Source organism: Dermacentor albipictus, chromosome 1, assembly GCF_038994185.2.
Source record: "Dermacentor albipictus isolate Rhodes 1998 colony chromosome 1, USDA_Dalb.pri_finalv2, whole genome shotgun sequence".
Taxonomy (NCBI): domain Eukaryota; kingdom Metazoa; phylum Arthropoda; class Arachnida; order Ixodida; family Ixodidae; genus Dermacentor; species Dermacentor albipictus.
The window spans coordinates 418,042,127-418,064,651 of NC_091821.1; the positions used below are offsets into that span (position 1 = coordinate 418,042,127).

A 22,525-nucleotide genomic window follows, 5' to 3' on the forward strand; every position below is an offset into this window, starting at 1 on the left:
GAACACCATTTTCGTTTTGAGCGGAGCCTCCTTGCTGCCCCACAAAGTGGCGCTACTGCAAATCCCCGCTCATCATCATCGCTTCTGCCTGGTTCGTGGCTACAGCAGTTCCGGTCTCAGCTTAGTAAGACGTGTCAAGACAATCCAGCAGCTGATTTGTTTGTTTCTTCGTGCACGACGCTGTGAGTAGGCCACGTTTTTCGTTTGTGCGACTTGTATTGGCGTGACGGCGTGGTGATGTTTGCTTTGTGTGCTGTGTCGAGGTTGTGGTGATGCAACGCGGCATACGGAAACATCGCGTCAAGTGTCTAATCGCACCGACAGTGCACGCGCAGACTGCGCTGGGGAATGCCGACAAGCGGGTGCCGGGAGGCCTAAAATTTGTCGCCTTCTGATGTGCTCCCTACTGACGCCGAAATTGTTCTGCCAAGGCCAGCTAAGTGGTTGCATTGCAATTCCGGACACCGTCTCATTTGACAGTTTCACAGGTGCTTACACTGCTGTAGTGAGATCCACAGAACTTGACGACGGCGAGATCATTCATCAGGTTTCTGCAGCACCGCCGGACGATGACTCCGACTTGGAAGATGACGCACCATGTGCTACGCTGCTGTCGCATGCGGAGCGTGCACAAGCAGTAACTGTGCTTTCAGCCACCTATAGTGACCGTACGACCCTCTCCGAGATTCAGGCTTATCCAATTGTACGTAAATGGAACAGCGTGCAGCGGCGCATTCATGCTTTCTTCAAGCCTACTGCCGAGCCCGAATAAGTGCGTGGAAATAAAGGATTTCTTCTTTTTTCTTAATCTGATTTTTCGGACACCTGTTTATTTGGACATTTCCACAGTCCCCGTGAGGTCCAAATAAACGGTTGGCGACTGTATTTGTGCACCCTAGCACGATGCACGAATGATGCAAATCATGGCGAGCAAGCACACAGCAAAAGAGGACCATGAAACTGCCCAAGCTGGCCAACGCTCCAGCTGGCCAGAGCAATGCTGGTCGGAGGTGCTGCGCATGATTTGGCGTGCTGCTGAGAGCACTGTCAAAGCGTGGTATGTTCGAATTAACCATTGGAAATGCTTGCACGTTCGAATTACCGGGTGTTCTTGCCCATTGAAATACACATAACTCTGACGGGACCACAGTGCCAGTTTGAGTAAACCGGAAGTTCAAATTAAGCACGTTTGAATTAATGATATTCAACTGTATTCATATTCATAATTCAACAAGCACTGTTCGGTATTTTCGAATATTTTATAACACTCAAATATTTCGGAACAGTCAAATATTGTGCATCTATGCACAAGTCTTTTACCAGTTTATTATTATTTTTTTTGCATAGCAAATAATCTTTCTTCATAAATAACTTCATTTTTTCAAAACTTGGTCACACAGCAGCCATTTTTATCTAAAGCTCCTTTCCAACAACCTCTAAAGCGATATTGGTTTAAAAGTGATCCTTTGTCCATTATAGTTAGCTGACACTTTTTTTACACTAGTCAGTACAAACGTGCTACTAATTATACTGAAATAAAGAGTTCCTGCAGCAAATAATTATGCATCTGTGCTTGACTACTTGAAGTTCTATTCAGTATTCTATACTTGCTATTCGTATTCGGTAAAGCTGGAATTAGCCCGTCTCTAATAAAAAGGGAGATACAAAATTTTTCCGTCGGTACTCCTTAGGGAGACCTGGCTTTTGCAGACAAAAATACAGTTAAACCTCTATATAACAAAGTCAGTAAAATCGGCAATTTGCTTCATTATATTAAAATTGCGCTCTATTGAAATTCGACCTTTTATCAGCCGCCGATCGATTTTTCTTACACGCGAAAGGGCCACAGAGTTTTCCAAATTATCGGGCAATTGAAAAAAGCACATTTTAATGAGAAAACAATTCATTTTGATAAATTTGGGATTCGGCAACGAATGATACGGTTTCATGCCACGTACATCGACAATATCTTTTTGATGGTACGAATTAAGCGAAGCCAGCCACGCTTTTGCATGCACTCCTCCCCCGCGGCTGATAGCGTCGCCTGCACTGGGACAACACTATCAGGAAGAGCGCTGGCAGCGGGGAGCGAATGACGTTTGCCTCTCGCTCCAACGGGTCACTGAAATTCGAGATTACGCAACCTCGGATACTAAACTCGCAGGAAGAGAGCTTACATGGTGCCACGCCATCTGCACATGCCTACTCTTTGCACACACAGCAGATTACATCTAAAGCAGGGTGCACGGTAGTGTATGCGCTCAGGTGCGCTTACAGACATGTGTAGCCATGGCCAAGACGCGCACCATAAATCAAGACGCGCGCCAACTTAACCTCCCCACTTACCCCCCCCCCCTTTACACGCGCTTGATCGTGTTACCGCAAGCTCATTCCCCTCCCCCTCTTTCCCTTCGCTAGTGCGGGGAGGTGGCATTCGCGTGTGAAGCGACCATCTTTCTCGCCCTTGCACACTTTCACTCGCCTCTAAAGCACAAAGTGTGCGGGGCGTGAAAGGATCTTATCACACTTGGGCTTTACACAAAACATGATGGGCTCCACTTCGGCGGTCGCTCTTGTGGCGTGGCTGCGTGCAATTTGAGAGGTGCATTTGCAAGCAGCCGCTTGTAATTCAATAATTTGGCTATCCGCATCCGCTGAAGTATCTATTGTCTCGGCATTCCTTTGCGGTGGCAGTGAAATTTCGTTATATTGAAATCGCATACAAACACACTTTGTTATATTGGTGTTCTAAATACACGGTGTTCTATGAATAAGAGGTTATACTTCGTTATATCGAGAATTTCGTTATATTGAAGTTCATTATATCGAGGTTTAACTGTATCACAAAAAAATAAATTTTTAATTTCTGTCATTTTTCTATCTACACATAACACATTTGCTAAAAAAACATATAGCTTAAGCTGATGTGTCCTAGAGGAAGAAAAAAAAGCTGTCTTAATCCCTAAGAAAAGCTTAATTTGGCCCATAAAAGTGCTGAAAATGGCCCACTTTTGCCGTTCACTACTCCAAAATCGTTTATCAGAGCCACGCCATACTGGTCTCATTCGAAACAGCTTTTCTGGCTTGCTTTCCTGCCAGATGCTTTGCACCAAGGAGAATAAAATTCTCACATGGTCATTAGCTTTTCCAACTTTTCTAAAATGTCTCTTCCTGGCCATTTTTGCCAGTCATCCTCAAAATTTGAAATGGAAAGAATTGTACAAAATGTTTCTATTATGTAGAGAAAAACTAGCTGCATATTTACAACTAGCACATTAATTTACCTAATACCTGGAAATTTCATTCCTCTATAGCAATAGCAATAAAAATTTCGCTCGAGGCCCAGGTCCCCCTATTAAGGCAATCTTACCATTTAAGCCTATCAAGTACACTGTGCACGTTAAAGTGGAAAGCCGCGCTGTCCAGCTCGGACCCGTGTGACCGGCAAGAGCTGGCGTGGCGGGTCCAGAAGACGGCCAAGGCTGGAGGGGCCCTGGACTGAGGTCTCCTCCCCGGTGCAGGAGCACCGGCTCCCTGTACTGACTTTTTTGTTTTAAGTAGCTAATTCTCTCTCTTTCTCCTGTGAAGATACCTGTTGCTGCGAAATTATTCTGTCCCAAAAGGTCAGTCAATGGTGACTGAAGGCTGACCTTGACAAGTTCGTCCTTGAGCTTGTAGATGGGCAGCGACTGCCTCTGCTCCAGGATGGTAAGCTGTGTCTTCTTGCCATAGGAGGCCTTGGCACCACCGGTCACATGCTTCTTCCACTCTGGCAGCTCCTGGGTCACCAGACCAATGCCCCGCATATTGGCAGCCAGTGTCCGTCCATCCGCTGTGAAGAGGAATAGTAAGCCAAAACAACCTCAGTAAGTCTCCACACGTCACAGCTGAGAAAAAGCAAGATGCCTTTTCTTTCCTAACTGTAGGGTGTAGGTTTTTCTTGTTTTATATTAAAAGAAAAACAAAAACAGACAGCAGAGCAATTACACCACTGCACAAATCGCACATATCATGTGTCACTGACGTAGGGTCTGGTGGACAGATAAATCTTTGCATAGAGTTGGTCTTTAGTATTAAAGTGGGACGGGACGCAAATGTCAACACTATAACTTCGGAAACATAGCACCTTCCATGCCACGCTATTTATTATCCTGAACTCTGACAAAAAATGGTCAAATAACTTAACGTAGAATCCTTTATGAAAAACAATATAGATAATATTTTACGTTTACTATAACCGATTGATAATTGAATTTTAACAGAAGTATACAAGAAAATAAAATCCATTGCTGACAAGAAAATAAAAGGTGAAAAGAGAATAAAAAGTGCTTTCACCGAGCCAAGCTTATCAGGGGCCATTTGTACAAGAAACGTGCAGATGAGCTCGGCTCGTTCACGGCACAGAAGGCAATAATGTTGCTAGACATACACGGTATGAAACCACACAGTTTACTGGCGCAACTTTCTTCACAACTCTTTTCTGCCTGCAGTTATACTGTTGGCTGCCAAAGACATTCATTCGCCATTGCAGGTGGCAATTATTTCCCACGATTGGTGTCATGTAATGCTTGTCTGCACAGTGAAAATTCATTCACACCGTCATTACAGTTCAAGGAGAGACTAGCGCAGAAAATTTGGCGCAATGCTAGCTGCATCTAGCAATAGGCAGACACATGGTGTGACTCGCTCACTCAGCCCCCTACAGCAGCTTACCACAGCTGCACTTAATTAACGACTGTCCAATGATGTGGCAAGAATGTCAACTTCTTCTGGAGCAGCATGAATGGCTTGCACAAGAAGACAACATCAGAGAGCGGGCATGGTTTTTATTATTGTATTTGCTTTCATAATGAATGTAACCACCCCCCTTTTCCATTTAGAAAGCATGTTTTTTGTTTTCCTTGCATAACGATTGCATCTTGAACTTGGTGCCATGAAGCAGGAGACAGACTGCATGATTTGGCATCTCATGCGGTGCCCGAGGTGTCGGTACGGGAGCCGGATCCAAAGCTCTTTCTCGTGCCATAGTGCTGAATTGGATGGCAAGCATACATGCCAAAACATCCTGGATCTGGCTCTCATTCTAGCTTCCATTCCAGTGGTTTCGATGCCATATCAGACACTGAATGGTACCGTGTGTCTCCTACTTTTGTCACGCACCAGGTGTCCGATCCATTGCTACGGCACGGCAAAATGCCTCCGATACGGCTACCGTTCCGGTGCATCGGACACCGAATCGTACAGTGTGTCTCCTATTTTTCTTGCATGCCAGGTGTCTGATGTAGTGCTATGGCACCACAAAACACTTCGGATCTGGCGCGTCAAAAGCCATATCGAATGCCGAATTGTACCATGTGTCTAATACTCTTTAGAAGTTGCCGCAGAACAGAAATCGCTCAAAATTTTACTCTGCATAATGAACACCCCCCACAACTTCGCACAAATTTTTGGGGAAAGAAAGTGCGTTCATTATTTAAGTATGGTACTTAAGGGGGGAGATGTCCTTGCCGCGCACAGCGCCGTGTCCAACAGACATTGTCCCAGCCATGAGTTCTACTTGCTGCGCTTGTTCATTAAAAAATGTTCAGACCTGCTCGATGAACCCAAAGAACGTGGAATAAGGCTGGTTCTCGCTCACATGCTCGCCCAGAAACATTAAATGTTTGCCTAAATATCACACATGCTGCACAAATGCTGTGACGTTCCTTCCTCTCATTAGACTGCTTTAAGTGACACAAAATTGTTTTCCCAGGCAAGGTGACACTTACCATCAGGCATGGGGTCAATCCAGTGTTTGTTTAGGCCTGCAGGAATAGAGTCCATTTCTGCTTCTCTCTGTTGCTGTTTTTGCTCTCGGCGCTCCTTGGCAAGTGCAGACTGCATCATGGCTGCTTGAGCCAGTGAACCATCTGGGTTCTGCGGAAAGAGAAAGAAGGCAATTATGAAGATCATCTTACTGATGTAAAATGGGCCAATAAAGTGAACAGCTGCAGAAGACACGGCACTCTAAGTTTTCCTATCTGTTTGCTTTCATTTCGTGTCCATCAGCTTGTACTACAGTCGAACCCACTTATATGCATCCCTGATATAATGATTTAACGGTTATAATGACCACATTTCACTGCATTTACGATTTTTCAACCCTGCCTAATGAAAGTGTGCCTACATATAATGAATGCTTTCAACAGTGCTGTACTATTACAACGAACACTTCAAAATCAACTGAAGTGAAAGGAGAGAGCATGTGAAGTTTTGAAGCATGGATGATGATGATGATGACTTTTTCGAGCAACAGAGAAAACACGTAAGTTTGTGCCTCTCGGTGCACGTATGGCTGACACTGCAGCCATAACAGCGAGACCTTTGCATAACGCCGTTCCCCGTTCCCGAATAATGACACTTCTCGACTGGGAGCTGGAACATAACACCTAGTGTTGTCTCCACAGGAGACTGTGACAGGTGATAGCGCAGTATGTTGCTGCTTAAGGGAGGCAAAGATCCCATACTCGAGCAACATGGTCTCGGCTAGCGCTAACAAGAAAAAAAGGTGACTGTGTTTAGCAAAACACATACTGCAGCGAGCACAATTTGTAAAGGCATACTGACCCCACTAAATGTTTTTTTTTTTCCAGAGTTAATGCGCTCCCAGTGTTATTTTTTTCTTCTTCTAATATTAAAAAATCAACCCAACAGTTTATTTTTGGTCATGCAGAAGGGAAGAAAACGACATGGTTATCGAAAAATGCACTCTTGGTATCCAAGGTTAGAGAGTGGAAAACAAACGGCTACTTCGGTGACATGGTGGGACAGAAACGCGGAAACGTGCCAGTATGACAGTGGCCCTGAAAGCCTATGAACCTACACTGTGTGCCACTGTAGTGTCTCGTATACTCATAGGAGTACCGACGACAGTGGGTTCAGGCTTAGCAAGCCCCAGGGCTGCGTCAGCTGTTGTCTCACATAACTTAGCACGCAGCTATGCAAATGCACTCAGCCTGCAATGGGCACCAAGCACTGCACTGCAATAAACACAATATTGCCCAAAAATAACAAAGACGGGCTTCTTTGGCTCATGCAGTGCCAAACACTACACAAATGCATGTTCCCAGGGTGATGCGGTAAGCAAAGGAGCTCCCATGTCTATGGGCAAAAAGACAGCCTCACTAGCATGTCACTGCAGGGGGGGAGAGTGTAAAAGGGGTAGAGACACAAAGATGGCAGAATAAGGGAACGCCTACACAAAGGCTATGAGGCATGCCTCCATCACACCAGACTAGAAGAGATACCTTGGAATATAACTGTTAAACAGTGTTGGGATGGTAGACTCTCACGTATCCCCTGATGTTTTCCCTGCATGGCTCTCATATCTCCTGTAATTTGGCTTCTCCCCGTAGCTATAAGCTGGTGGCGGTCGGTGTGGTTGCAGCATACTACGAGATCGCACGAGTTTTGCGCTGCTTACGCCGCCCAATGGTGGGCTTAGTCGGGTGCTACAGGAAGTAGGCTCGTCCTCTTTGGTTTGGAGTCGGTGAGTGAGGGGGACACTCCGCGCTTGCGCCAATCCACGCTTTGCGGAGCCATCCCGAAAAAGACTTAGGAATGGCAAAGGAATGGATGAACGCGATCGTTCGAACACGCCGCCATTTGCATGACTGTACATGCAAACGATTACCTGTCGATGTCTAGCATGGGAGCGAACATATTCGCTCGCTATCCGGTCATGGTGAGTCGAACTTCCTCAATTTCTCGCATGCCCATCAGGATGTTCAGAGGATAGTAGGTAATTCGGCTAGCAGGCATTAGTGTATGAAAGGTGCAATAAATGCCCTTGTGATTGTTTGCACTACTGTGTTGTCGTTACTTTGTCCCAAGAGCACGTATGAGACCCCACAACAGGTGACAGAGGAATTGGTGAAGACCAAGATAAATATCTAGACAGAGGGAACGAGAGCGCCAATGTTTATAGCAATTCAAAGCTGTGTCCTCAAATACATTGCACAGCCAGTATTCTAGGCTATAGACACAAGTTGCTTAATTTGTTTCCTAATAAATTACACAAGTAAACAACAGTGCATTAACCTATTGACTACAAAATATTATATGTGGTGCATGGCCCTTTGTTTCGATTATTCTTGCCCTGCATGTATGCTATGCAATCTTTCACTGTTGTGTTCATTATATAATGCTCTTCAGGAATAAAAACTGAAGAACATATGAATAAATAAGTTTTTATTTACAATACAAAGCAGCACTTGTCAGTTCAGAACCATACTGTCAGTCAAATCTTAATCGCTGAGTGGAACTATTTAAACACTCATACATGTGGAGAGCAATACTACAATCTTCACACTCTCACCTGCCGTCTCTTTTGTTCTTTTCTGCACTGTAAACTTTGCACTGTCGTGATCAATTTTTTTGGTTTTTTTTCCTGCCAGGGTTCTGCAGAATCTGATGTGGGAAACGAACCCGCAGCACTGCTTAAAGGCACATAGGTGCGTGCAGGTGCGAAGCTTCATCTGAGACATTTGTAACTCTTCCGTTGGAAATCCCCACTCTCTACCAAGCACTGAAATCGAGTCTCTGACAGGATACATTCATTTTGATTCCCCACGTGTGTCTGCTTGCTTCTTTCTAAAAGGTACCTGGGTGCAGAAGGTACCTCATTGGAGGCCTTGGGCTAAGGTGGCCCTTACACCATCGGTGCCCTGTGCTTGGGTATCAACAAAAGACGACCAAGCAACCTTCCCCAAGCACTTGGCTCCCATGACAACATCAGATGCTCGACAACTGCTTTTAATGTGTCCTGGAACACAGGCGATCAGAAAGACCGATTTAAGAAAGGCTGAACTGAAGTCAGACCTACCTGAAGACTATGACCGCTGGGTGATGGACAACAAGTTTGCAAAGACAGTTGTAGTTCTTCAATGATGCAGAGTTGGAAGCTTTTACTTAACTTTCTGTTATTCAACATGCCTTGCAGCTAATCCTCCCGAAAGAAAAAGTGCAATGTGCACTCAGACATTTTTCAAATACTACCAACCACAAATTTTAAATATCCGAACAACCGTGAAATGGATGCCCCCTAGTGCCATCTATCGACAACATTTATAAACTTGTCCAGCAAATGTACAGCTGTTGTGCCATCTGTGAATAGTTCTTTACACCAACAATACGTCCTGCCTGACGAATTGCTGGCTTAAGCAATATGGTCCCCATCCTCACCAACTATGGCAGCCAATGGGTCATGTGACAGCAAAACATTATTCAAAAGAAGGAAAGACAGTACTGACCTTTACAATCCTAACAGGGCTCAGATCTTGCAGGTTCGATCTACCATGGCCTCTCAGAAAAGGTGGTTCCTCTTCAACCAATTCAATCTCCAAGTCTTCCTCTGCACGATCAAACCATCAAAATATTGCATTAAAGTTCATGCATTGACAGAAGCTCCGAGTTACAGTAAGGAGTGGCATTCCATGACATACCATCATCGTCTTCCTTGGGCAACAAGCCAGTCGTCTCGTCAAAGTCGGGGAGCTCAGATTTGTCAATACAATTTGCGGACAGCATCTGAAAAGGCAAAAGGCAAGAAGTTAAGCGGCTGCTTTAGGACAGGGATTTTCTTAGAATCTGCATTACACATGGATAATTAAATGAGAAAAAGCTTTTCTTTGTCCAGTGACAGCATACTGCTGATCAGCCGTGTTTCCTTTTCGGTGACTATTATGTAATTTCTAAAAAATTGATGTTCAATTCCCTAATCCCACTAGAATTTCCATGCTTTTCCTTTGTTCTTCACCAGTGTCAAACATTTTATTTGCCACTTATAATTGTTGGCACTGAATTGAAAAAGTGTTGCCACCCTTCTTTGATACAATGCAGGAACCTCTTTGAAGTACATAGTACCTCTGTGCCAACAGGAAGGTGTTCATGTTCTGGTGTGATAGACTCAGTGTGCCCTATCCCCTTAAGAACCTTGCCATAAATTATTACAAACAGATTTGACTATACATAAAAGAAATTTTAAAGGGACACTAAAGACAAGTATTTATTAAGTCAGCCTTTAGCACGGATTAGGTCTCCGAAGCATCACTTTTACTGACCACCGACTTCTTGAGTGGAAACAATACATAAATGCAGGACATGATAGGTGCACCCACCGTGGTAGCTTAGCAGCTATGGGACTGCAATGCTGAGCTCAAGGTCACGGGTCCTATCTCAGCTGTGACAGCAACATTTTGATGTGGGTGAAATGCAAAAATGCTTGTGTACTTAGAATGAAGTGCACATTAAAATACCTTAGGTGGTTAAAATTATTTCAGAGTCCCCCGCTACGGCGTGCATTGTAATCAGATCGTGCTAATGGCATATGAAACCGCAGAATTTAATTATTTGGTACAGGTATTGTGAAAATACAGTGGAAGCTCATGGTTCAAAGTATCTAATTTATAACTGGTGAATCATATTCAACTGCTTATTGCTTATAACATTAAAAAAGGTTAATTATGTTGAATTTTTACAACAAAGAAGATACAATTGGGTCAATTTTATTGTATTTTCTAAAAAACTACAATGAAACCTGGCGGGGGGGGGGAGGGGGGAGCGGGGGAGGTGAAAAATAAAGGCGAATCCCTTTGTAACACTTGCCTTTGTACCACATGCACCTCCCCGCACAGCACGCCTTTGTCATATTGCATTGCCGCTCTCGCCCCTCCATATCCCATCTACTTTTCCCCATCTCACCGATGGCGAGTTGTGGAAGAGAGACCGGGGAGGGGCGACCAAGGCATACCGTACGTGGTACAAGCAAAGGTGGGTAGGCCCATGGTGCATGGAACAAAGGTGAGCGTGGTGAGGCACTTCGCATTCCTTTTTTCTTTCCCCGAATTTTGTGTTCTTTTTTCCTTCAGCACACACACAATGGCCACATTTATCACTGTTATAGTTGATAACACACTGCAGAGGAGCATCGTGATAAGCGCTTTATTTTGCCACAGAACGCACACAGAAGTTTGGTGTTATTGTTATATTATAGTACAACACATTGTAAGAACTGGTACTGCTTAAGTGGATTCTACTGTACCATCGTTCTAAAATGAGAGGTTTACTAGTTCCATGCTGATTTGCCATAGAAAACGATTCACATAGACTGTTCCTCAAGAAATTCAAGGGTTTCAAGGGGAAAAAAATTCCTGGACTTTCAAAGGCCTTGAAAGCATACTTTTTTCCATTTCAAAGGTTTTTCAAGGGTTTCATATCCCTGTGCGCACCCTGTCATTGTTACATTTGAGTATTGGTAAGACCAGTAATGCTCTAAGAGGGTTCAACTGCACATCTTTCTAAATAGTATGTCTGGATGTTTGTCCCCTCTGCTTTTTTCATACAACCCAATTATAATAATTATCAGTAACAACAATGGCATTTTCTAGGCACTTAATTAAATATTGTTATAAGAGTGTTCGACTGTACTCACTGATGCTGTTTCATCCCACTGCTCTGTTGGTGCTATTGGCAAAAACATGACTTCCAAAATCCCCAGTCAAGCTATGTAAGGACCCCTTTCATCATGGGCGATCTCAGTTCTACAGCCCCTCAGCTGCAATTTTGTCCTGCTACTAAGTCATCTCTCAGTGCAAAACAGATGTTGCAGGCTTTAAGCAAGGGCAATCAACTATTCAGGGTGATTGAAACGTTTTCGTTAAGTGCTGCACAACAACAAGTTTTAGACTGCAATACAATGTGCTTCTGCTGCCACCTGCCAACACCACAAAGTGCTACTCCAATAATATACAAAAAAATGGCAATGCTTCCTCCTGTTTAGCTTAATGCATCTAAAACGAACAAGCCAACTGTAAGCGACATGACAGGGTGTGCAACAAGTAGCAGCGGCGCATACAACCAAGCAAGCTGCAGGGAATACCAAAACATCACGATGGCCTGCTCCCTGGTGACCACCTTCTGCCATCGTGACGTCATGACACATACGCCTCCTGGGAAATGAAACAGATACTGGTTTTTGGGAAAGCTCTTATAAGAAATTATTTAGGGCCTTCTGAGGCTTGCCAGTATTTTCTCTGGAATGTTGAGGTCCAGAACCTCAAAGCTAAAAATGTTATGCCGGTCCTTCACAAAAAATTCTTGCAGCCGAATGCTCCCTGGGCAATGCTTTGCAAGTTCTAGCCCATATCCAAAACTTCTGATGGGGCCTGGTGAGGCACCTTTTAATTGCAAGTACAAAACGGACATAATCAAGCAGTCTTTGTACCAACCTGTTTAATCTCCCACTTCTCAGGTGAGGAGATCCTTTGAACACGCCGGCGGTTGTCAACGTCGTCATCATCAGGGCGTGTAAGAAGTGGCAATGAGCAGGGCCGATCTGGGTTGCGGGCCGACTCGGTGCCATCTGTGTCACCTGCTCGCCGCACTGGATTGAGATCCTCCCCAGTGTCCTGGTCTACGTCCTGCATAGAGTGAAAGGCAGTCATCCCTATTTCCTACCAAACATTACTCGGCAAGTTTGCAGCAACCTGAGTACTCGACAATCCGATAGGCTATACCGCTTCTTAGCTATGCCAGTTTGACTTTTTCTGAGCATGCATGAAAATCTCAGTAAGATGATGCTATCAATTTTACTAGCACTAGTGGGGAACTGATGTCATGGAAGTCACAGACACAGGAAAGCAAGTACGCAGGATGGTGTGTGGCAATTAAGTTCAAATATCGAACCTCCTTGCTGGGAAAACTTGTGGCTGCAAAGCAGAGACAGCTACAGTTGACTCTCGTTAATACAAAACATGATAATCCGACAAAAATGTCCATTTTATCCGAAGTCCATAATATCCGAGACGCCTCACTTCTGAAACATTCGTCGCGATGTCTAACAACTTCATGGCAAAGAGTGAGTGACGAACGTCCAAAATAATCAACAAACAAAAAAGTCGCGGTTTCACCCGAAAGACGAAGCATGGATTGTGATAGCAAATTAAGCAAGTGTGGCGGCAGCAGCGAGCGAATTGACCTTCGGACTCTCTCCCACTTCAACGTGAACTTAATGTCGAAAGCACAGCACATACAAAGCTACCTGCACTGGGTCACTTTATTACCACACTCCATGACTCTTCCACAATGCTGTCCATCTGTGCACACTGCACCACACTTCGCGCCACCTGCATCTTCCTTCCTCTCTCGCCGCCACACTTGCACAACCTGTTCCTTCCCCTAACAACCGTGCACCTGGCCTCCGAGAATTATGCCTTTCCTCATGTTACCTGGAGCTCGGTGCTTCTTCAGCACCACTCTTTCCTCCTAACTCCCCCGCCCGCCCTTCAAAATGTGAAGCAGTATGTGAAGAGAGCTGTGGTTCATGGTAGAGCACCAACTGATCGGCGTGGGCGATAGTTCGATGATATCTCATAGTAGGGTCACACAAAACAAAGTCATTTTCGCCTAACCGCTTGACCCTGCGATAAGGTCCATGTTGCCATGGGGTCAACTTGGCTGAGACACCCTTGGCAGCATCACTCAAAGTGTGACTATCTAAGAGCACGAGGTCACCGTCTTTAATGGTTCTTGGCTGCTGATAACGGTTGGAACTCAATTTCTGCTCTTTCCAAGCAGCTGATTGATGTTTCTGAGCATACTTTAAGGCTTCTTCAAGGCATTGCTGGGGTTCTGCAGCAAAGGCACAGTGTGCCACTCACAAAGGCTCTTTATCTTCCTTGTCACCTATGGGTTCCCATGGGGTGTGGAGCTCATAGCTGCAGCACAGCAAGGCTTAAGCATATCCAGTGACTACGCTCTCTGCAGTATGCATGGCGAGGGCGATCTCAGGTACAACCAGCAGCAAGTATTTGTGGTCCTGAGGTGTAGATGGCAAGGGCCTGATAATATCAAGGGCCCGATAACATCAAGAGTCCGACACTGAGCTCTTCCATGCGAGCTGTGGCCCACTGACTGTTCATGAGGCCCTCAGGCTTCTGGTGCCGAATTTTTGTGCACTGACAGACAGTACAGCACTGCACATACTTTGATACTTTGATATGTCAGCCCTCATGCTCAGCCAGACGAAACATGCTGAGACACGTCTCATGGTTTTGAAAAATACAGCATGGCCTGCTGTGGGGTGGTCGTGTGCCATCTTCAGTGCCAGGTGTCAGAGGTGATCAGGTAGCCATGGCACCTTATCGTTGCCTTGGTGCCTTATTGTTGCCATTGAATCAGCAGCCAGCTTGGCTCCAGTTCTGCTGCCTCTGCCAAATCATTAATAAGGCAGTGATCAGGGTCCAAGCTTGACAGTCTAGTCCCTTAAACCACAGTCTTCAGTCTTGAGAGACAGTTGCCAAGAGCCTGTTATTGGATGAGCTGTGCTGTGTCACCTAAGAGCGTGGCATCATCCCCCAAGGCTACTGCTACTTGCTCAAATGTAATTTTCACTTCAGGTTCTGCAGCAGCAATGGGGAAATGTGTCTCATGCAGACTGTCACTTGGGTGGTTTTCACATTGGAGAGGGGCTCTGCTCAAGGCATCTATGGGTATATTTGCCAGTCCCTGTCTGTGCTTAATTCAGCAATTCAAGCCCTACAGCTGTAGGACCCAACGCTTGACCCTGGGCAAAGCTTGGTCAGTGCTAACATCCATAACAAGGACAAGTGGTCACAGTGGATCTCAAACTCGACAAATTCAAGATAGGCCCTGCACTTGTCCACTGTCCATACTACAGCAAGGCACACCCACTCCTGGACAGTATAATGGCTTTCAGTCTCTATAAGAAAACGACTAATGAAGGAAACATGTTGCAGTCCATCAGGGCCAGCCTGCAGTAGCAAAGCTGTAATGCTGACACCGCTAGCATCAGTTTCAACCACAAAAGGGAGGTTTAGATGTGGAAGGCCCACAGCTGCATCCGGAGCTAAGGATTGCTTGAGTGTAGTGAAAGCCTGCTCTTGACTCTCTGCCCACTGTCATGGCTTATTCTTCTTCAAAAGGTCCGTGAGTGGACATGCTGTCAGTGAGAAGCGTGAGATGAGGTACCTATAATAGCCAGCAAGCCTCAGGAAGGCTTGCAACTGCTTAACTGTGTTGGGTGTTGGGTAATCTAGCACTGCACGCACCTTGTCTTCATCTGGTCTGAACTGCCCAGGGGAAGTGGTGTGGCCCAAGAACTTAAGGGACTGATGGCACACCTGTTTTTCGTCCGGGTTGACTGCAAGGCCAGCACCTTCAATTCATTGCAGTACTTCCCTCACCAGCTGAATGTGACTCTCAAGCGTCTCCGAGTAGACGAGAACATCATCTAAAAATGCCATAGTGAAGTAGTGATTGATTCCCTGTAGCACACAGTTCATCAAGGTTTGGAAAGTTGCCGGGCCACCTGCCACCCTGAAGGGCATCCTGATGAATTCTAATGCACCCTGATGACAGGTGAAGGCCATTTTCATAATGTCAGCATCGAAAACAGAAATGTGAAAAAAATTCTTGGGAGAGATTGAAGTTCGAGAACCACTAAGCTCAGACAAGTTGTGCTAGCAACCAATCCGTTTAAGGCACTGGGTACGCAAGTACCTTGGTTCGTGCATACAACAGTTGGTAATCTACAGCAAGCCGATAGCCTCTAGCAAGCCGGTAGCCTCCCGACTTCACGACGAGCACTGGGGTGCTAGTCCAAGGGCTGCTGCTTCTCCTTATAAGACTCTGCTCTAGAAGGTTATGTATGCAGCACTGGGGTGCTAGTCCAAGGGCTGCTGCTTCTCCTTATAAGACTCTGCTCTAGAAGGTTATGTATGCAACCTTCAATCATTTTCTGCTTCTTAGCATTCACTGGAGAGAGCTTGCGTCTCGCAGGTGCACTATCCCCTGTGTCTATGTGGTGTTGAGCAAGGGTAGTACATCCGGGGACTGTAGTGAACAAAGGGCTTAAGTCATCAAGCAGTTCCTTCATGCTTGGTTGTAGTTTTGCTGCTTCAGCGTGGGCTTGCCCTCTTCAGGTGGAATGCTACTCCCTATGTCAGGAGCTGGAAGAACCTCTTCGAAGAAGGTGTGCAAGTGGTAAGTAAGACTCTACATCTTCCTCTATTGTGAGCACTGTGACTGGACCCTCTTCATGCTTAGCTAACGGCACAATGCGTTGCGGGTCGGTGCCAATAGTTCACCGTGCTACAACATTCACCTAGTGCTACATGTATAGGTCTCGCACACAAAGGTCTGGCACACACAGGAAGCGCTGGTTGTGGCTGTTTGTAGCCCACTGGATATTGCGCATTAAGGATCTGGTAGACTGGAACCAAGCTGTTGCCAGGCAAACTGCATGAACCTGCGTCCTGAGCTTGGCACCTGTCTCCTCTGCTACCTTTGCCCCCGACATTCCAAGTAAGCTCAAGCTTGAGCCTGTATCCAGGAGGGCTTAGAATGTAGTCTGCCTGATCCGCAACTCCAGTAAGGGCTCCTTCCTGCCGGCTGAAACCAGTACCTGCAGTGCAGTCATGCAGGTGCCCATTGGGATGGGACCTACTGCCTCCTGTTTCCTGGACACTGTGATCGGAAATGCCCAATTCCGTAGCATTCGTAGCAGCCGGGCGGGCTAGTATGCTGACCCATAGGACAATCGCAAGCTAGGTGACCCACACCTCCACAGCGACAGCAGGTAAATCCCTCAAAGTTGTGTAGTTGGTATCCCTGTGACAGTGCTGCATGAGGTGGCGGTCACACAAGCGGTCAGTCCGTGCAGGTGGTCTCAATGGTAGGATGACTGCATCGACGCAGGATGCAAAGATCAGTAGGATGACGCCGCCGGAGACTGAAAAGGCATGACAGCTGCAGCTGTCAACACTCTGGGCTTCATTCCGGGCAGGCCAGTCATGTCCACAGCTGACTGGAAGGCAAGATGCCTCGCAACTTGTTCAGTTGGAGGCGGCAGCGGCTTGTACTGCAACTGCCTTCAAGCACGTCCCATGAGGCCGTCAGCAGCCTTAGCCAACTGTGCGAGATTGGCAAACTGTTTGCCCTACAAGGCAGGAAGTGCCCCTACAGCTTCGTGCTGCACTCCAGAGCAGTGGGTACAATGTAGGTAAGCCTTTGTCGGTGATGACACCATTGACCAAACAAAACGTCTCCAGCCAGTCCAAAAACTCCTCGAGGGACTGGATGTCATTAAATCTGCCGTATTTAGGGAGCTGAATTCCATCAAAGTGCAGAGCTGCGTCGCCTGACAGTTGAACCACGACCACTGCTGTCACAGAACCTGCCGGCACTGCCTCAGGTGCCATCAGTCCTTTTCGAACTACTGCCGCAACTTGCTCATGTTGCATGACGGAGCCGCTGATCTGCCCCAGCAGATGCTGCAGCAACTCTTCAGGCATGTTCACCGCCTCTATGTCTACGCTGATTCCGGACAAGCCCCCACTTGTTACGAACGACAACAGGCCGACCCGTTTGTCGCAAACATTCACTTTATTACTGCACTTTGTGACTCTACCACCACACCGTCCATACACGCACACCACATACCAAACCACGCTTCGCGCCAGCTGCATCTTCCTTCCTCTCTGGCCGCTGCAGTTGCACCTTCTGGTCCTTCCCCTGGCAACTACAGTAAACTGCACGCAGGGATTCTGAGAACTGTGCCTTGCCTCACCTGGAGCTCTCAGTCCACTTACACTGACACTCTCTCCTCACAAGAGTGTTTGACAAAAAGGTGACTTCAGGTTCCACTTGCGAGCCCCATGCATCAAGCAAGAGTGCAAAATATGGCTACGTTCACAGCAGTGTATGCTATCCACGAAATGTGTTTTTTACCAAGCCATAGGGCTGGTTCAGGGCCCCTTTAAGGCATGTCTTCTATGGCAACTGCAGAATGAATTTCCACCCTAAGTAAGTAAGATAGAGAATTTCAATACTACCAAGTCTTTGAATGCAAAACTAAGCTTGCATGTTTAACAATGAGAAATAAAAAATGTCAACATTATGGTAGAACAGTTGATCATATTGACCCAACATGACTGCAAAGGCCACTGGTGGCAACCTCTTCTACCAGATGGTTCCAGTTCAATATTATTATGAATTCCATAAGCTATAAATTCGAACCATTAAAAGGGCAGATATTTACCTTCATGGAAAGACTGGTTTTCTGCCCGGTAAAAGACAACACCTTGACTTTGACCCGCTGCCCTCTGGTGACCACATCCCCGACATTGGTGATGCGACCTTCTCTCCTCAGCTGCACAAGAACACACACAGATAAGAGATGCATTGTTAGTAGAATTGTGTAACCAGCTCTATGCGCTATCATCCCCACAAGCTCAACGCTTCATAAGAAGGCTTGTAGAAAACAGATGCTTACATTATACCAATCAGCACAATCACTAGTACAGATTACTACTGGTATAATAATAAATAACATACCTGAGATATGTGAACAAGACCTTCCCATCGCTTAGGCAGCCCTTCTAGCTGAACAAAGCATCCAAACTGCATGATGTTGGTCACTTTCCCATTGTAGATCTGAAAAATAAGAAATAGCACTTGTACTACAAGTACTGAGTAATTCGTAACAACTTTGAAACTATATGATGAATAAGGAGTCTTGAAAAATGAAGAGTTTCTGTTGAAAGCAATGTAAACAATTAGATAGAACAAGGAAGTCATTTTCATTAATTGCAGACATACAATAGGGACATCTCACTGGAAAGTTTTTACCATGGTAAGAAGGTACAGTAATGTACAGTACAGTACAGTACAGTAATGTACAGTATTTTCCAAGCCAACCTTGAGATGTCCAGCTAACATTCTGTCGATTTCACAGTGCTCAAGAGCTTTGGACAGTGAGGCACGATTTCACCATTGCACTACAAAGGTGGCTTGTGCCAGTTCCATATGTCATGCATTCCTTCTGATAAATCGACTACCTGCTCTCATTGACAAACCCACAAGTGACAGTATATGACATGGTAATTATACCACTAACGAAACTAATGAAACATGCAGCAGAAGAGTGAAGAATCCTGTAAATCCTGCAAAGATGGCTTGTGCCAATTCCACGTGTACTACATGACACAGTCATGACTCAGCAATGCACAAGCTCTTGGTGGCTCCATTCCTTCTGATAAATGGACTAGCTGCTCTCATTGACAAACCCACAAAGTGACAGTATATGACATCATAATGATACCACTAACAAAACTAATGAAACATGTAGCAGAAGAGTGAAGAATCCTGTAAAACTAAGGTTTCTAACAACTCTGTTGTGGCAGAATTGCATTATTAGAGGCTGTAATGCAAGAGAATGAAATGGCTGGCAAATTCCTAAGAAAGTGTGCAGACAAATGTTCACATGAAAGCCCACTGAGAGTCAACTGCCCTTCATTTCCTCTCTGCTTTGTGAATAGCTTTTACTTATTATGTCATAAGCCTTCACTTAAGTAAGTCTTCAGTGTCCTACTTGTCTCACTGTCACCGTGGAATGCTGAAATTCTACAGGTTTACAAAAGATACACACTGGCACGTGTTGGTGATTCATCAGGGGAGGCCACAACTCTCAGCAGTTTCTATGGCTTCACATGCCTTATTCCCCAAATCTTAGCAGTACACACCTTCTCACTGTTCATACTGTGGAGTCAGAATGTGCGTCTTTAAGACTGGTGACAACAGCTGCACAAAGCACACGCTTCCACTCTCATAGTGCTCTGAAGCAAGTGCTCAGATGGGGCCACAACTGTTTAGTGTGGATTATGGATGCACCTAAGAAGCCTTCGTTGGAAATGTCCATAAACAGCTAGCTGGAAAAGCCTGGTACAGCTACTAGTAGACAGCACACAACCTTCTAAAGTACTTGACTAGAAATGTAGGAATTAAGTGCATGAGTACACCATGTGGTGCCTACAGTTAAATTGATGAGCACACTTAGCTCCGACCAAAAAAAAAAAAAATCTGTTTTTCCTAATCACCATTTGTTCTTTTTTTGGTGCTGTATCATGGACCAATAATGAAACCCACCACAAATAACTCCTTCAGTCAAACCACTGGTTCATTTGTAGTAAAATTCAATGTAGAAGTGGCATTTTGTGATGTATTTTATTTAATACCAAGTGATCCAGGACCTGTTGCCTTAAGGATCTGCCTGTTGCCTTAAGGAACAGTGCAGAACTAAATGTCTTAGCAATTCTGCACAAAAAGACAAGAATGAGAGGGCATTTCTCAGTGAATGAATAATTGCATCATCTGCCATGGAAGGTGAAATGGCTACCACAGAGATAACGAAACACAAAGCAGTTAGACCCCCGAGTTGATGATTTATTGGCATTCCTTTGAAACAGGGTGGGGACAAATAGACACTTGGCCTGCTTGACTTAATCAGGTATGCTTACATGCTTTTCATTCTAGCATTTTCCTGTACATCTCTTTCTTCTCTCCCTCAAAACTTCTGTATCAACAAAGAAGAGGGAACAATTGCACCACCTCCACGTGGCACAAGTGCTCTCTCTACTGTGAAAATTTACACTTGAAAGAAAACTACAATGTTCCACCTCTGTTTCAATTTCAAACATCAATAACACAGTAGATTGGCCAGAAGAGGAGTTTGATTATATCAAACTTCTTTACTAATGCAACATTCTGTGCACGGAGACCAGGTACTACGAGGCCAATCTGTGGTACTTCATCCCCCCGCCTGCATGTTCATGTTTAACAAACCAGGGGGCAGTGACCAATAAAGATGAGAATAGTAGCGAACTGGGTGACCTTATATAAGTTCACTTTAGAAAAGGCATGTAGAATGAGAGACAAGGCAAAGACGGATGACACCGCGCATGAGCCCAGTATTACTCTTTTACCGTTTCGTTTGTTCTATGTGCTTTTTGTTGCAGCATTCCATGCAAATTTCTGCCATCGTTGTTGCCTTGAGGTTTCGTATAATCTCCATGCACGATAAGACTGTAGCCACGTGCTGTGTGCTACAGGTCCGAGGGAAAGCATGCAAGGGTGAGCCAAGAAGGATGGTGGCTCGATGCATGCGATGTTCTCTCGCATACAAGGGAGGGGGGGCAGGTTAGCATGTGTCTCCTCTCATAGTATGACGCGCAGTAGCAGGCACCTTATCTTGGAGGTAATCTGTGGTGGATACGAAGGCTAGGCAAGATGAGTGGCTGATGGGTTCGTGTGCACTGTATTCTTGTGCACTTAGTTGACGTTGAAGTAAGAGGCAGCAAGAAAGGGAATTTGCTCCCTGCTGCTGCAGCTCTTCATCATGCCAGCGTTGTGACAGCGAGTGTTTGTAGTCATCGAGTGAGATCTGTTCATGTTTGCCCATGTGGACATGATCCCATGCTTGTTAACCTAATCAGTAATTGAACGTATACAGCAATTTATACTGCCAATAAAACCAACCTTGCTTCGTGTAGTTGTCTAATAATTTGCTATTGTTGTGAATGCTTCACCTTTTGTGTGAAACTGCAACTTCTTTACTTAACAAGCCAGTCACACAGGCACATTCGTTCGCAATCGGGCTCGATCAGGATAAAATTTATCAAGTGCAATTGGCTCCTTTATGCAGGTTAAGCAAAGGAGGCAATGAAGATTGAGCAATTTGATCCACATTGGGCTTAGTCACAATCGAAAATGCCTTGTGTGACTGGGGTATAAAATGAAAAGTGAGCATGACGAACCTGTCCCACAACGGGATCAGGAGACACAGGCACCGTGCTCTTCTCCTTGCGACTAGACCCGTGGTGCTGATCTCTCGACCGAGACCTCCTGCGTTCCCGGCTGCGACTGCGTGACCTGTGCTTTGAAAATCGTTTCGAGTAGGGGCTCTTGGAGCGGGATCGAGACCGGTGTCTTGATGACCGTGCAACTGGACTTCGAGACCGTGACTTGTGTCTTCGCGACCTGCATGACAGTTTATCGAAGAACTATTACATAATGATTATAATGATTTGGGTGTTGTATGCCACCACAGCTGTTCAAATAAAAATGTGCCAAACACCAATTGACCAAAATTAAAAAGGCTAGTGTGTGGAGGTTGAGGCATGCTGCGGTGCCTTTGCGGGGGCATCCACCTGTTCTCTTGTTCCTATGCCTTTCCCTTTTCACTCGTGAAGGTTGCCAGCGGTGACGCCCCACTTGCGGTGGTTTGCGGTGGAGGCGCTTGCATTGCCGTCTCTTTGGTCATTCAACCCTAAGTTGTTCTTTATGCTTGTGCTGCTTATTACACTATAAGAACCGTCAAAAGGCACCCCTTTGAGGGTCCCTGAAATACTTTGGACAAATTTTGTAGACGTGTAGGGTACAGCTACAGTAAAACATTCGCGCCACAATTTAGGTGAAGCATCTTATATTAAGAGAGCTATGGGCGGTTACAAGTTACCCTCCTACCTAGCCATGTTTTCTCTTTCTCCCTAGCCAAGCTCCACCTTCAATGGCTCTGCATCCTGATGTGATGTCGTGACGTCTACTTCTGGTGCTTTGGAGCCAGCACGTGAAGCTTCTCCGAGCTCTCTGCTAGCCGCTAGGCCTTCGATCCCTAGCGAGAACTATCCAA

The 22,525-nt window shown here is 45.5% G+C and overlaps 2 protein-coding genes across 2 annotated transcripts in view; both read right to left on the minus strand.

The window, feature by feature from the left end:
• mys (position-specific antigen beta subunit myospheroid) overlaps positions 1 to 22,525 on the minus strand; it is a 388,332-nt gene that overhangs the window by 96,289 nt on the left and 269,518 nt on the right. The window lies entirely within an intron of this gene.
• The window catches only part of pea (ATP-dependent RNA helicase pea), a 60,204-nt gene that overhangs the window by 26,524 nt on the left and 11,155 nt on the right, over positions 1 to 22,525 (minus strand). Inside the window, exons 6-13 of the mRNA XM_065429910.1 lie at positions 21,651 to 21,873; positions 18,394 to 18,492; positions 18,098 to 18,208; positions 12,267 to 12,458; positions 9,483 to 9,567; positions 9,291 to 9,391; positions 5,769 to 5,916; positions 3,651 to 3,832 (exon numbers count right to left, since the gene is read on the minus strand). Coding sequence (XP_065285982.1) covers positions 3,651 to 3,832; positions 5,769 to 5,916; positions 9,291 to 9,391; positions 9,483 to 9,567; positions 12,267 to 12,458; positions 18,098 to 18,208; positions 18,394 to 18,492; positions 21,651 to 21,873 — 1,141 coding nt within the window. The remainder of the gene's footprint in view (positions 1 to 3,650; positions 3,833 to 5,768; positions 5,917 to 9,290; positions 9,392 to 9,482; positions 9,568 to 12,266; positions 12,459 to 18,097; positions 18,209 to 18,393; positions 18,493 to 21,650; positions 21,874 to 22,525) is intronic.